Source organism: Rhipicephalus sanguineus, chromosome 6 (assembly GCF_013339695.2).
Source record: "Rhipicephalus sanguineus isolate Rsan-2018 chromosome 6, BIME_Rsan_1.4, whole genome shotgun sequence".
NCBI lineage: Eukaryota > Metazoa > Arthropoda > Arachnida > Ixodida > Ixodidae > Rhipicephalus > Rhipicephalus sanguineus.
In genome coordinates this window covers 28319556-28332318 of record NC_051181.1, presented here as the reverse complement: position 1 = coordinate 28332318, position 12763 = coordinate 28319556, and the positions used below count along the sequence as shown (strand labels likewise).

Here is a 12763-nt window from a genome sequence, read left to right as displayed (position 1 = left end):
GTTTATAAAAGAGCAAAGTAAGAATTACAAATGTAGATCTGAACGATGTGATACGCGTGGAGTGTTTAAACATACACTAAAAAAGTCATATAATAAAGAGAAAAAAGAAACGGCAGCTCAAGATTACAGTCAAGAACCGAAACCGAAACGAAAGCTCTTTTTTGTTTCGGCGGCGACATCCTGTGCGAAGCTGCAGAACTAAGTCACTGGCTGAAAAAAAAAAATGCTGATCCGTCGCCAGGGGGGCTATTTTGTACGCGTTCTAGCGTAGAACGGGGAGGAGGATCGAACAAAAGGACAAGAGGGAGCACACAGCCAATAGGCGAGCTGGGGAATTCAGGAATGTATCCAATGCATAAATAAATGTATAATTATTCTAACTGAACATCAAAATTCAGAAGAATTGTTTTTCGCAGCTTGAAGTTGAAGAGCTCGGCGACTTTAACATTAAACTTGTGTTAACGCCTTGACATAGCGCCAGGGGGTGTCGCAGTTTCACGAGACGTTGGGTGGTGGCGCTGGCCACCACACTGTTTCATTTTGTGCTTCTAGTATTAGTGTACTTGTAAAATTCAAACGGCGCGATAATTCGAACCGTTATTCAGTTGTCGAAATGGCGCAGCATACGCATGTTCGAGGTCCGCGCGTTCCTGATAACCAGAGAGAGCTGCTGCTCTCGTTCATGGAGCAGCATCCGGACTTGGCTGTACGAGCCAGCGAGCTAACACACGAATTCACGGCAGCGGACAGGCGCCGGCTGTGGGGCGAGCTGTCCGACGCGCTGAATAGCGAGGGCCCCGTCACCAAGTCCGCCGAACAGTGGCAGGACTGGTGGCGTAAGCAGGTGCACGACGCGCGCCGTGACGCCGCCGCGGTTGCCGAAGTGCAGCGGTGAGTGAACACCAAATAGTCTGATCAACTCGTCCTACAATGTGCGTGCGTTCGCAGGAGCACGGGCGGGGGGCGTGCCTCCGGTTTTCATGGCCGCATCCTGGTCGTTACCGGTACGCTGCGCCTGACAGGCGCGCGTTCACTTGATTACCAGCAGGTAAGCTCTGTTCGATAATAATCCGTTCCGAAATTGAGCAATGCCTAATATCTGCAATTCGTGCCTTAAGCAGATGTTCACAAAAATGGCAGCATCACATATGCAACAAATTAATGAAGTTTTGGTGTAGCTTGTCAGGAATAACGCTCGCATTTATAAATTAGGAGGAACTCCCTCTGGAGGCATTCAGGAAAACATGCAATTAAGGAATGGGATCATTAACTACTTGATCATTGCAGGACACTGTTTATGTGCATGGTAGCAGTACAGTTTGCATAACTACCGGATGGCATCACATTGTAGTGAAGGAAAGCTGTGCTTTTGACACTTACCAGGATAACGCACCTCCTGCCCCCATGGAGGTGACAACAGCGGTGGCAGGCACGAGTGCCACATCAAGTAAGTTGCAGCGCGGTGTTTTTTTGTGTGTTACATTCTGACGAATGTTCATACGTATGATGGGAAAAATGCATTGCATTCACTCTTGTGCAGCCGGGCCACAGACACATGCAGCAGCCGAGCCGGCAGCTACGGCAACGGGTAAGTGCTGTTCATTTACCAGCTTCTAGTTGAAATGAGCTTTCTCATGTCAGGGGAAAATCCGATTGAGCACATTAAACCAGCATAACTACCTTTACACATAATGTGAAATGCATTGCAATTCTGTTAAACATGGCATGTTTTCAGATGCTCCTACCGCTCCACCGCGGCAGCGGCGGCGGCCTGTTCGTCCACCGCGGCAAAGGCGACCTCGGCGGGTAGATGTGCTGACAGATATCCAGGCTCAGTGTGCCGAGAGCCTTCTCCAGGGCACTGACCTGCTCAGGGTAAGTAGATCCTTGTGTGTTTTGTAGGTTATGGCAAGAAAACAATGTTAGCACTCGTGGTTCATGATGGAATCATGACTGCGAGATACTGTGAGCACAGATAGAAAATGCATGTGTAATTGGGAAACTGAGTCTGAGCTCCCAAGTGACCTACAGCCGGACAAACAGCTGGTTAGCCCTGAAAAGGGCTGTTTGGAGGTGAGAGATGCGTTTGAGTTGATGACTGAAGAGGAGTTCCGGCAAGACCTTGGTCTGTCCAAACAAACGGCGCATAGTTTGTACGTCGCACTTGGCACCACCACTGGATGCCACCAGGCCAGTGGCTTTTCGTCAGAGAGGAAAGTGTTGTGCACACGCAGATTCCTGCAAGCAAGAGCTTCCAGGAGACAGCTGGTAGCGAAGAGTTCATGGTTGTCCACACAACGATTTCAGGTGGCCGAGGCCATGCGCTCTTCCATCGAGCGGCTCGCCATAGCCGCGGAACGCAACACGGCCCTGCTGCGGCGAACGGCGGAGGCTGCGGAGCGGGCGGCTGATGCGCAGGAGGCTCTTCTCGCAGAACTCAGGGGCAGGGCCAGCCTCCAGGGTCCTGCGGGAATAGACACGGATTAAAGTGTCTTTTCTTTTTTTGTTAGTTAAAACATAGCTTTATGTATCCTTTTGTTTTCCTTTTGTAGACACGGATTGAAGTGTTTTTTTCTTTTTTTGTTAGTTCAAACATAGCTTTATGTATCCTTTTGTTTTCCTTTTTTATTTTTTTGACTGCTTCAAGGGAAGTACGTTAGCCATTTTTTGTGTGTTCTTGTTTTTCTTTCTTTAGTGCTCCAAGTGTAGCCCATTACCTATTTTTGTCTTTACATTTTTTTTAACTGCTTCAAGCGAAGCATGTCAACCGTTTCTCTGTTCTTGTTTCTTTTGTTGTTGTTTTTTTCTTGACTGCTGCAAGCATAGCACATCTACAATTTTCATGGGTTTTTTTTGCCGGCTTCAAGTGAAGCATGTCAACCATTTTTTTTGTTGTTTCTTTTGTTTTTTCCTTCAGTGCTGCAAGTGCGACACATGCGCCATTTTTTCATTTTTACTGCTGCAAGAGCAGCATGTCTACTGTTTTCTGCATCTGTTACGTTATGACTGCTGAAAAAGCAGCATGTCTACTGTTTTCTGTATCTGTTACGTTATGACTGCTGCAAAAGCAGCATGTCTACTGTTTTCTGCATCTGTTACGTTATGACTGCTGCAAGAGCAGCATGTCTACTGTTTTCTGTATCTGTTGCCTTATGACTGCTGCAAAAGCAGCATGTCTACTGTTTTCTGCATCTGTTACGTTATGACTGCTGCAAGAGCAGCATGTCTACTGTTTTCTGTATCTGTTGCGTTATGACTGCTGCAAAAGCAGCATGTCTACTGTTTTCTGCATCTGTTACGTTATGACTGCTGCAAGAGCAGCATGTCTACTGTTTTCTGCATCTGTTACGTTATGACTGCTGCAAGAGCAGCATGTCTACCGTTTTCTGTATCTGTTACGTTATGACTGCAGCAAGAGCAGCATATCTACTGTTTTCTGTATCTGTTACGTTATGACTGCTGCAAAAGCAGCATGTCTACTGTTTTCTGCATCTGTTACGTTATGACTGCTGCAAGAGCAGCATGTCTACTGCTTTCTGCATCTGTTACTTTTTTATGGCTGCAACCTCTGTATGTTTTCATTCCATGTATTTGTGTAGTGCTCAATCATCAAAACTGTGACACTCACAACTGAATGTAGTAGTCATTTTGAGAACTGTCTAACTGTGATTGTACTGTGATACAAGTAAAGCAGTCATTTTGACTGCGCCACAATTTTACACATAAAACTGGGCGTTTTTTGGGGCAGTGCACTTTCACGTACCCCAAAAGTCATTTTTAACACATCAGGACTGTGACACTCACAACTGAATGTAGTAGTCATTTTGAGAACTGTCTAACTGTGATTGTACTGTGATACAAGTAAAGCAGTCATTTTGACTGCGCCACAATTTTACACATAAAACTGGGCGTTTTTTGGGGCAGTGCACTTTCACGTACCCCAAAAGTCATTTTTAACACATCAGGACAGTGATGCTCTTGTTTTACAGCTTGTTCAAAGTGACTAGAGAAAGATGGTCGATGTGTGGCATTTGTGGGAAACAGACATGCACCGCACGTGCAAAGTTTATGCAGAGCGACAAAGTACATTTTCCTTCTGCCTAAATGTGACAAACATTATTTTAGCTAGATAACACAGTGATTAACTTGTGAAAAACAAAAAACAGCCCTTGTGAGCAGTTGCTGGGGACATAGAGAAGGAATGAGAGGTGCTTTCTATACAGGCTTGGCCAATCAGTTTTGAAATGCAGCTGCAACATCACATAAGACATGGTGATCGTAATCAGAGATCTCAGAGGAGTACTGACACAATTTCCAGGCACCACAAAAAGAGAATTTTCAGTTTCCTAGGTATGCAGCGCTGAAGCTCTGCACACACTGGAGCTAGATAGTATGTTTAGAATATTTCACTTGGATTTCAAAGTTTCAGTCACGCAGCATCTGTACGCCAGCCCATCGCAATGAACGTTATCGTAATGAGTCAGCACAGTTCACAAGGTCCGCCAACTTTGCATCTTGCACGCAGCAAAAGTAATAGAAGTCACTGTCATAGCTGGTGGAAGACAAATTTATTAATTTATTCACTGTTTACATGCACGACACGTGACTGACAGAGCTGCTGCTAGTATGCCGCCAGTCTCCTAATGATGTCAGACTGTGCATACACTTCACTGCGAGGCGGCTTCCTTGATATCGAAACCAAAAAAGCCTTATGAGGCAGCGGTAGTGAAAATACCTTCAATGCATTACCATACCCCACGGCACTCTATGGTTCTCGGTACCAGTATTTTTATTTAGAGCAACAATATGAAAATATATAAAATTCGAGTCACAACTGCTATAAGTGCACTGTTGTGTTGTAGTCGTATGCTTTGGTTTCATGTACCTGATAAGTCATGGCAGTCTGTGCACTAATAGATCAGTTGAATTTGATGGCTTTTTTTTATTCAGGTAGTGCAGGTGTTTGACCTTGATGTGAGGGATGGCTAATTAGCTAGGAATATTTTGCTCCTGGCAGGTTCTTGTGATATTCCGAGCATTATCTAGTCAGTGTAGTACTTGGTGTAAAAACGCAAAATTTTTGAATATTTTCCCTATGTTCTCATTATGTGTTGCGCGCGCATGCATCGACCAGACGCATGGAAGTTCTGTTGCACGTAGCATGTGAGATGGTCAGCATACGTTTTGCCTTGCTTCCCCAATTATGTACCGTGCACCCAAGCTCGCAGAGTGGGGCAGTCAGGGCCAGTTGTGTTGTATCCAAGATCTCTCAAATACTCAAATGATGTGTCGTGTCCACAGAATGACAATCATTTGTAATACCTCAATACGTGTCATGCTTTTCTTCAGTCGATGCTTGCATTTCGTTCAATATTTGTAACAAACGTTGCATTCACATGTTACTGCATTTTTCAGCCATTGAATGACTGTATATAAAATATGGTAATACAATCATTTAATTGTTTCTATTTATTTTCTTTTGTCTGCAAAGTTAATACTTCTAAAGTTTGCGAGATCTGCTGTGCGTGGCCGAGCAACAGAAAAATGCATTGTTGCGTTAGCTATAGTCACGTGCCGTGGTGTTGAGGCTATTTTCCACATTATTGCCAATGCTGCGGCCGATAGCCTCAGCACCACGCCGCGTGACGGTAGGTGATGCAGCAATGTAGTTTTTCGTCAATTGGTCATGCACTGCAGATTCCGCAAACTTTTGCGGCCGACGGTATACACACAGAAACTGCACTACCATGCCACACAAACACATGGAAATGATCACAACACAGTGTTGTGTCCTGTGTGTTTCATTGTCTCGCATTTTGCAGTGTTCTGTCATTATGTTCATCAACCAACTAGCCTGCGCAAAAAGAAAGAAACGAAGTAGAAAGGCACAGAGGTTCAATTTTGTACTATTAAGCACAGTTTAACAAAAGCAAGTGAACTTTGAGTAAGGTCTGCGATGGTGCAGAAAATTTTTTTAGCAAATTTTTTTTTCATGCAATATAGAAAAACGGCATCATTTACACCAGTTACATGTACGAGGTGTGAGTGTGATGCGTGGGACACTTGGCATAGAATGATGTCAATGTTTTGTGACCTGTGTTAATATGCGCACATCTTAACTCACCAGTCCTGTGCTGGTGATGGTGTGCTGTCGCCAGGCATGTCTTGGACACATTAGAAAAGGCTGACGACGGCATCGCGCTGCTGCCTGCCCCTGAGGTAGATCTCCCGCAACGACGGCAGCGCCTGCGAGGCTTGTGGCAGCTCTGCATCGTCCTGGCCTGGCATTTCCCCGCTGTCGACGTCCTCGTCGAACACCGGCTCGCCTGCCTCCAAGGCAATGTTGTGGAGAGCAGCACAGGCTGAAACAATTGCCCCTGCTCGGCTGGGGCTGTAGAACAGGGTTCTGTAGCGCTGCAAGCAGCGGAACCTGCTCTTCAGCACTCCGATACACCTTTCCACAACATGGCGCATGGAGGAGTGCTCTTTGTTGTAGAGGCACTCAGGGGAGACACCGCGTGGATGGCCAGGAACTGGTATCATCAGCGATGGCTCCAAAGGATAGCCTGAGTCACCTGTAATACAAATATGATAGCTGAGTTTAGGGTTTCCAGGTTTGGCTACTTAGCCCCAAATCAGCCATTTATTCAAGCTGTCAGCGGGGAAAAATTGACAGTCGTAAAATATGAATCGAAATGTGAGTAGCTGATAGGATGCTGCAATCTAGAACTTGCTATTTGAGTCATTGACCCTACAACCATGCCACTTGAAACCTTTTCAAGCTTCTCCATCGGCACTGTGCGTCAGACACGGGCACATTCATTTGAACCGAATGATCCTAATTTGCACATTGGCAGCTTCAGGTGGAACGAGAGTTGCAGGATCTACAGGTGGAAGCTATAAGTATGTGAATCCATGCAGTAATACATACATACGAAGACACAAAATTACAAAGATACGTCCAACAGAAACCATACAGTGCATCTTGCAGAGAGAGCAGTTAAGGAGCTTCTCGATCTCAGCTCAAACGCACAGGCGCAAGAAGTTTTATTATTGACAGCATTCATGGAAAGATTTACAGTCTACTGGTCTCAGCTCTATAAATACAGATGAGACTGCAACTGAGGAACTTGAATTGTTCGAGCTTTGATATCCCCCAGAAATTACTGATAAAATTAATGCAAACATAACACAGCTAAACTGCAGCTGCGAGTCAAATAGCTCGATAGTGTTCAAGAGTGTCTTGTTCTCTTAAATTGAGCCAAACTATCAAAATTATTTATATCTGGCGACGCCTAAACTGCTGGCCTTCGAGCACACGGCTAGAGAACATGGCGACTTGGGCAGCCTAGGCTCCCAAAACTGAATTTGTTAGACACATTAATTAGAACTAACAGACCAGAAACCCCAAGGATATAGGGGAAGTTATTTGTAGTATATATAGTGTAAAATCTGTAGAAAGTAATGTGGACGAAAAAACAGCTTGTCATTCACAGGAACTGAACCTGTGACCTAATTAATGTGTCTAACAAAGAAAAACGAGCCCTTGAAATGCCCCTTCTTTTTGTTCAAAATTGAATTTGTCATTTCACACACACAAGAGGAAATGCTTTTGAATACACAACTCACACTCGGGGACTGATGCCTGGGGCCTTACTTTGCAAACTACTCATTCCTGAATGCAACTTCAAACTGCAATTTGCAGTCAACAAGACAACTGAAAGCGCTCCGCACTTGTTGACATTACAAGTACGATATTCTACAAACTGCTTTTGCAACTAAGATTACGTTTAGTCAAAACAAGCTCTTTTGAGCACATTCGTGCAGTACTTATTTGTGATGTCGAAACAAGTCAGTTTTTTGCAGTCTTTTCCAGACTTGTTAAGGAAGTTCCACTTTTGAGACAGCACAAGAAGCTTTGCTATCTTGCACAAAATGGTTGCTATAGTCGACACGGTATCTTTGAATATTTGCAAATCTTATTCACAAATGTTCATGTTGTGTTTATTTACATTTTGGCCGAAAGGTTTATTTATTCATGTAAGCAATACCCCTGTCACACGGCACATATAATGCCAGTCACAGTAAATGACATTCTCTTTGAATGTCATTGTGGTCTTGCGTTCCTGGCTTACACCGGTATATGAAATGGCTTGTCCAATGGACGCTGAAGTTTGTCGCCAGTGCAGTGTGCTTTTTTGCTTGTGCTGGCCAAACTATAGATGTCGTGTTCAAATGCCAACCTTGCTACTGCGGCATTACTTCCCCAAAACAGCATGGAAGAATCGGAAAACAAGAAGTAAGAGACGAGCGTTTGTAAATGTGGTAAAAAAAATGTACATAATTTCCACAAACTGCTTCAACTACTGCGTTGTACATCAAAGAGACATAAAAAGGTTGACAATAGTCATTACACAACCTTGACATTGATTGCATTTCGCTATACATTACTATTTTTCTTCTTATTATATTTTTGTTCAGCTCCTGTCATGAAATTGCACGTCACGTTTGCATGAGTTCGGAAAACACTGCAACGGGTGAATGTCGTTCATTGTGCCTGCATAGCAGGCACAAAAAACGGCATTACCCCCTAATCACATTCACAGCAAATGACATTACATGTGCTGTGTTACGGGGGGGTATAAGAACGTTGAAATTGTTATCACCCTCACTAGCCTACTTTTACTGCCCTTGGCAATCGTGGCTACATTTTCCCAATTTTTTCAACTACTTTTTTGTTTTCGCCATGCAACCATGGCTGAGTGCTCTGCTCTTGATTATGAAACGTCGCAACGAAAAAACATGAAACATTGACAGTGAAGACACAAAGACAAGCATCGCACTTTGTCTGTGTGCCTCTTCATAGTCAGTGTTTCATGTCTTTTCATGGCAACGTTTCGTAACCATGAACCGCTACACACAGACCCAACTGTCGGTTCTCTGCAACTGTTAGTGGTACACATTTTGATCGCTCACCGAGTACATATTCGCCAGGCTGAAGTTGTGCAGCAAGGCGCTTGTGTAGTGGGTTGTGCCTCCACACCCAGGAATCATGGCATGATCCTGGAAAACGGGGGTCGACGACCAGAATGCGGAGGCCTGCGTCGCACACCTGCAATCAAAAGTAGTATGCAATGTGATACAGGTATGTTTGAAAGCATCTGCTTCTACCCATCTCACAAAAACATAAAATGCGCGCGCACGCTGGGACAAACTGTACACCGTTTGAATAAAATATCACAGACGAACAGTAACTGAGAACCGGCAATCGGGCAATGACGCCGACTCTAACCAGAACAAAGCTCACTCTTGAAATGGCCCTAAATATCTTCGGGTTCAACATACCTTCATCGTTATCGCTGACCAACTTTCCCTTCACCATGGTATTTAGTCCAGTTAGCGCGGCGACTTACGCAATACCACCAAGGTATACAACTCAATTTCCTTATGGTCGAGCTTGCAGACTCAGAACATGCATTCAGCTGGGCACATTTCTTATTAGACACTGCGCTTGTCATTAATTGCCGTACACACATTCAGTTTCAACGAGTCCGCATTCAGTCCTCCGGACGATAAAGCATGCACTCGCACTGCAATCTTTTCATCGTGGGACCAGGCACAGTAAAGAAGAAGAAAATCAACGAGAGCCGCTCACGAATGGCGACTACGTTTATGGAGAAGTCAGAGGTACTTACGATCATAACGTTGAGTGCATAAAAACCCTTCCGGGTCATGAATCTCGCCGTATCCGCTTTGCTGAGACCTTCCGGCTTCTCAATGGCAATCAGTGTGCCGTCCACGCACGCAAGCACACCAGGAATGCGGCCAAGTCGTGCGAATGCCGCCTTCGCCTCTTCCTTGGCAGCCGCCGTCAACGGAAAATCCACCAACTTCCGCCGCCTACCAAGGACGATGATAGCCTCCGCCACTTCATGAATCGTGTTGCTGACGGAGGACTGAGACATGCCGATGAACTCTTCGCAACCTACACTCTCCTGGAAGGACCCGGTTGCAAAGAATCGCAGTGCGCACAACACCTTCCTCTCTGTGGAAAGGCCACTGGCTCGCTGACATCCGATGATGGGGTCAAGTTCGTCGCACAAGCGACGCACTGTTAGTTTGGATAGACGAAAGTGCCGCCGGAACTCCTCGTCTGTCATCACCTCAAACGCATCTTCTACCTCGGGGCTTCGTTTCTGCGTAACTGCAGCAGCCACGCAGGCGACACGAAATGGCATGAACGAGAACGGAGACGCCATTTTCGCAAACTGTCAGCGCGATAGAGAGATGCGCGGGAAACCCACTCCTCTGGCCCCAGCGCTTTCGTTTCGATCCAATATAAGTCATTTGCGGAGACTGTTTTGTATCCGTTCTATCGCTAGAAGGGGGCCGGACACTGTTCTAACACCTCCTCCCCGTTCTAAGCAAAACTTGTGGCTATTCTCACGTCTTGACCGTCAGTATAGCCTCGACCAATCCCGCGTGGCTCCCTCTCCTCCTTTTGTTCGATCCTCCTCCCCGTTCTATGCTAGAACGCGTACAAAATAGCCCCCCAGGAATCGAACCGATCACGGCGCGGTGATGCCGCGCTCTGAACTTGAGCGATTAGCTCGCTCGGCCACGGTAAACGCCTTGTCGCCCGCGGTAAGCAAGAGTTTATCAATTTACCACAAACATTTGAACAACCGCGCTTCATAAAACGCGTTAGGGAACAATGTTATGCCAATTGCGGCAAGTTGAGATTGGCTTCAAACGAAAGGTGATTGTCAGGACTACATGTGATTTCCTGACCATTACCACACCTTGCTTAGTTTTACGACAGTGACCGTTTTAACGCGATAGCGTTAAAGAGCTCGTATCGCAGAAATTCCGCCGTCGGCGTCGGCACCGTTGGTTGTGAGCGAAAAATCATCATCTTGTCCGTGACCGAAAAATCGAAAAAGCTGCAAATAAAATAAATAATAAAAATATTGGGTCCGGGTGAGAATCGAACCCAGGCCGTCTGCGTGGCAAGCAGGTGTTCTACCACACAGCCACGCCTCTGCTTGGAGCTGCACTGAAAGAAACTTTCATGCTTCTCAAAAATACGCGTCCTGTATACAGGTGTCACAGTAGGAGATTCAATATCGCAGTAATATTGCGTGGTACAAGCGTACATTGCCATCGGGCGTCACACCATGTCATTATCATAACGACTTTATGGTTTAAAGACAGCCACCCATTACAGAAGGCACATTACATTACTGCGCGTATTCCTTTAAGACCACGTAGTGGGTGAATCGCAACTTCGAAAAAGTTTCTCGCGCATAATTGCCCCTGGTTTAAAGCATGCTACCCATTACATAAGGCACACACCTTAGTGCGCGCATTCTGTTAAACACTCGTAGTGTTCGAAGTGCGCTCTAGGGGCAGGATATCCTTATCGCGTTCAACTCTTAAAGGCGAAGCTTAAGCGTCCCCCCAATTTTTGTCTCAAAAAACAGGCCACATTTTTCGCCGTTTCCATAGACTCCCATTGTACAATCTTTAGCTGCTCTGGGAACAAAATTGAAGCTTACTGCAACGTGATCGGTGCAGTCTTCTCGTCCGTTTAGGTTCCCAGAAGCGCTCTGTGGTCTGCGTTTTTCAACATTCACCCTCTACACTTAATTATTCGGGAAAAACTCGCCAGTTCCATTGAAAACGCGCTAGCTTCGCGCCGGGGCCGCCAGGGGCGCTGGCTGTGATGTGTCCACAAAAGCTGGATATGATGAAATGAGATGACACCACTGATGGGAAAATTGTCCGTCACATTGACTCAAACCAACCCTGTTTTTTTTTTCGTGAGAGGTGGATTTAAATTTTTATGTATTAATTGAAAGTCGCGAAAAATGACGTGCGGCGCCTCTGGTGGCAAAAACATGAACTATCCCATGAATCCGGCCACGGGACCGTTGATTGCTCTGCGCGGTCGACGATTTTTTTGTGAATATTGAAATATGTTTTGTTTCCTTATATTAGAAAGTACTACTGCACAAATATACATATGCGGTGAATGACGGCGACGGGGACGGACAAAAACCAGCCGAGCAATAAAATGTACATATAGGCCTGCGTTAGTAGTACGCAATAAAGTGGCGCTGCCTTCGCGTGACATAAAGATCCCATGCTCGTCAGCGCCTCTTGAGCACCTTTTCAGCGTGCTCATGCAACTGTGTACGCAGATTACAGGTCGCTAAGATTTTGGAGCGATATGGTTTTGCTACCTACCCTTCGTCTCAGATATGACGCGTGCTGCTATTCGGCAAGGCCGCGCATACGCGTAGTGACGTTTTCGGGGACAGGCTTGGTTCGTGCACCGAGAGAGTAACGACGCCCGGACAAGCAACCCATGACACAGGCGCACGCAACCTGTGACGCATGCGCAGACAAGGAGGTACAAATGCACGGAAGGTGTATAATGTGCCACATCATCTCAATGCAAGATCTAGTTGCCTTCAAAGATAGTTGAAAAGCTCTAAATAAGGGTGGTTAAGCATAGTTACAGGAACTCCTGCGAAAGCAGAACATCGATAGCTTTCACAAATCGCGAGAAGGGCTGGTGGCATCGCTATCAATTCTCAGCGCTGTTGGACGAAAGGTGCATCCGTGGCCAGAGCCTTTGAGGTCTTGAAAATCAGTTCTGCGGAATCCCGTAAGGTGGCGGAAGTGATAGGAAAGAGAATATAGACAACCACCCATTTGTAGCACGAAGCCACAAGGCCACAAAGCTACCCCGGAGCAG

The 12763-nt window shown here is 45.7% G+C and overlaps 2 protein-coding genes across 2 annotated transcripts; both read right to left on the bottom strand.

The window, feature by feature from the left end:
- Positions 1-1848: 1848 nt before the first annotated feature.
- LOC119397797 (uncharacterized) lies at positions 1849-6516 on the bottom strand. Its single transcript, XM_037665174.2, has 2 exons — positions 6125-6516; positions 1849-2464 (listed from the first exon to the last, which is right to left on the bottom strand). The coding sequence occupies exons 1-2, from the start codon at positions 6270-6272 to the stop codon at positions 2304-2306; spliced, it is 309 nt and encodes a 102-aa protein (XP_037521102.1). The 5' UTR covers positions 6273-6516; the 3' UTR covers positions 1849-2303.
- A 3041-nt stretch (positions 6517-9557) lies between these two features.
- On the bottom strand, positions 9558-10160 carry LOC125758824 (uncharacterized). Its single transcript, XM_049416466.1, has one exon. It carries the CDS (start codon positions 10158-10160, stop codon positions 9558-9560), a length of 603 nt encoding a protein of 200 aa, XP_049272423.1.
- Positions 10161-12763: the final 2603 nt, after the last annotated feature.

Bases quoted from the DNA above. Each gene is read 5' to 3' on its own strand.
- LOC119397797 (XM_037665174.2), bottom strand. From the start codon at position 6,272: ATGCAGAGCTGCCACAAGCCTCGCAGGCGCTGCCGTCGTTGCGGGAGA. The intron at 2,465-6,124 runs GTGAGTTAAGAT...CTATTCCCGCAG, and splicing joins CCATCACCAGCACAGGACTG to GACCCTGGAGGCTGGCCCTG.
- LOC125758824 (XM_049416466.1), bottom strand. From the start codon at position 10,160: ATGACAGACGAGGAGTTCCGGCGGCACTTTCGTCTATCCAAACTAACA.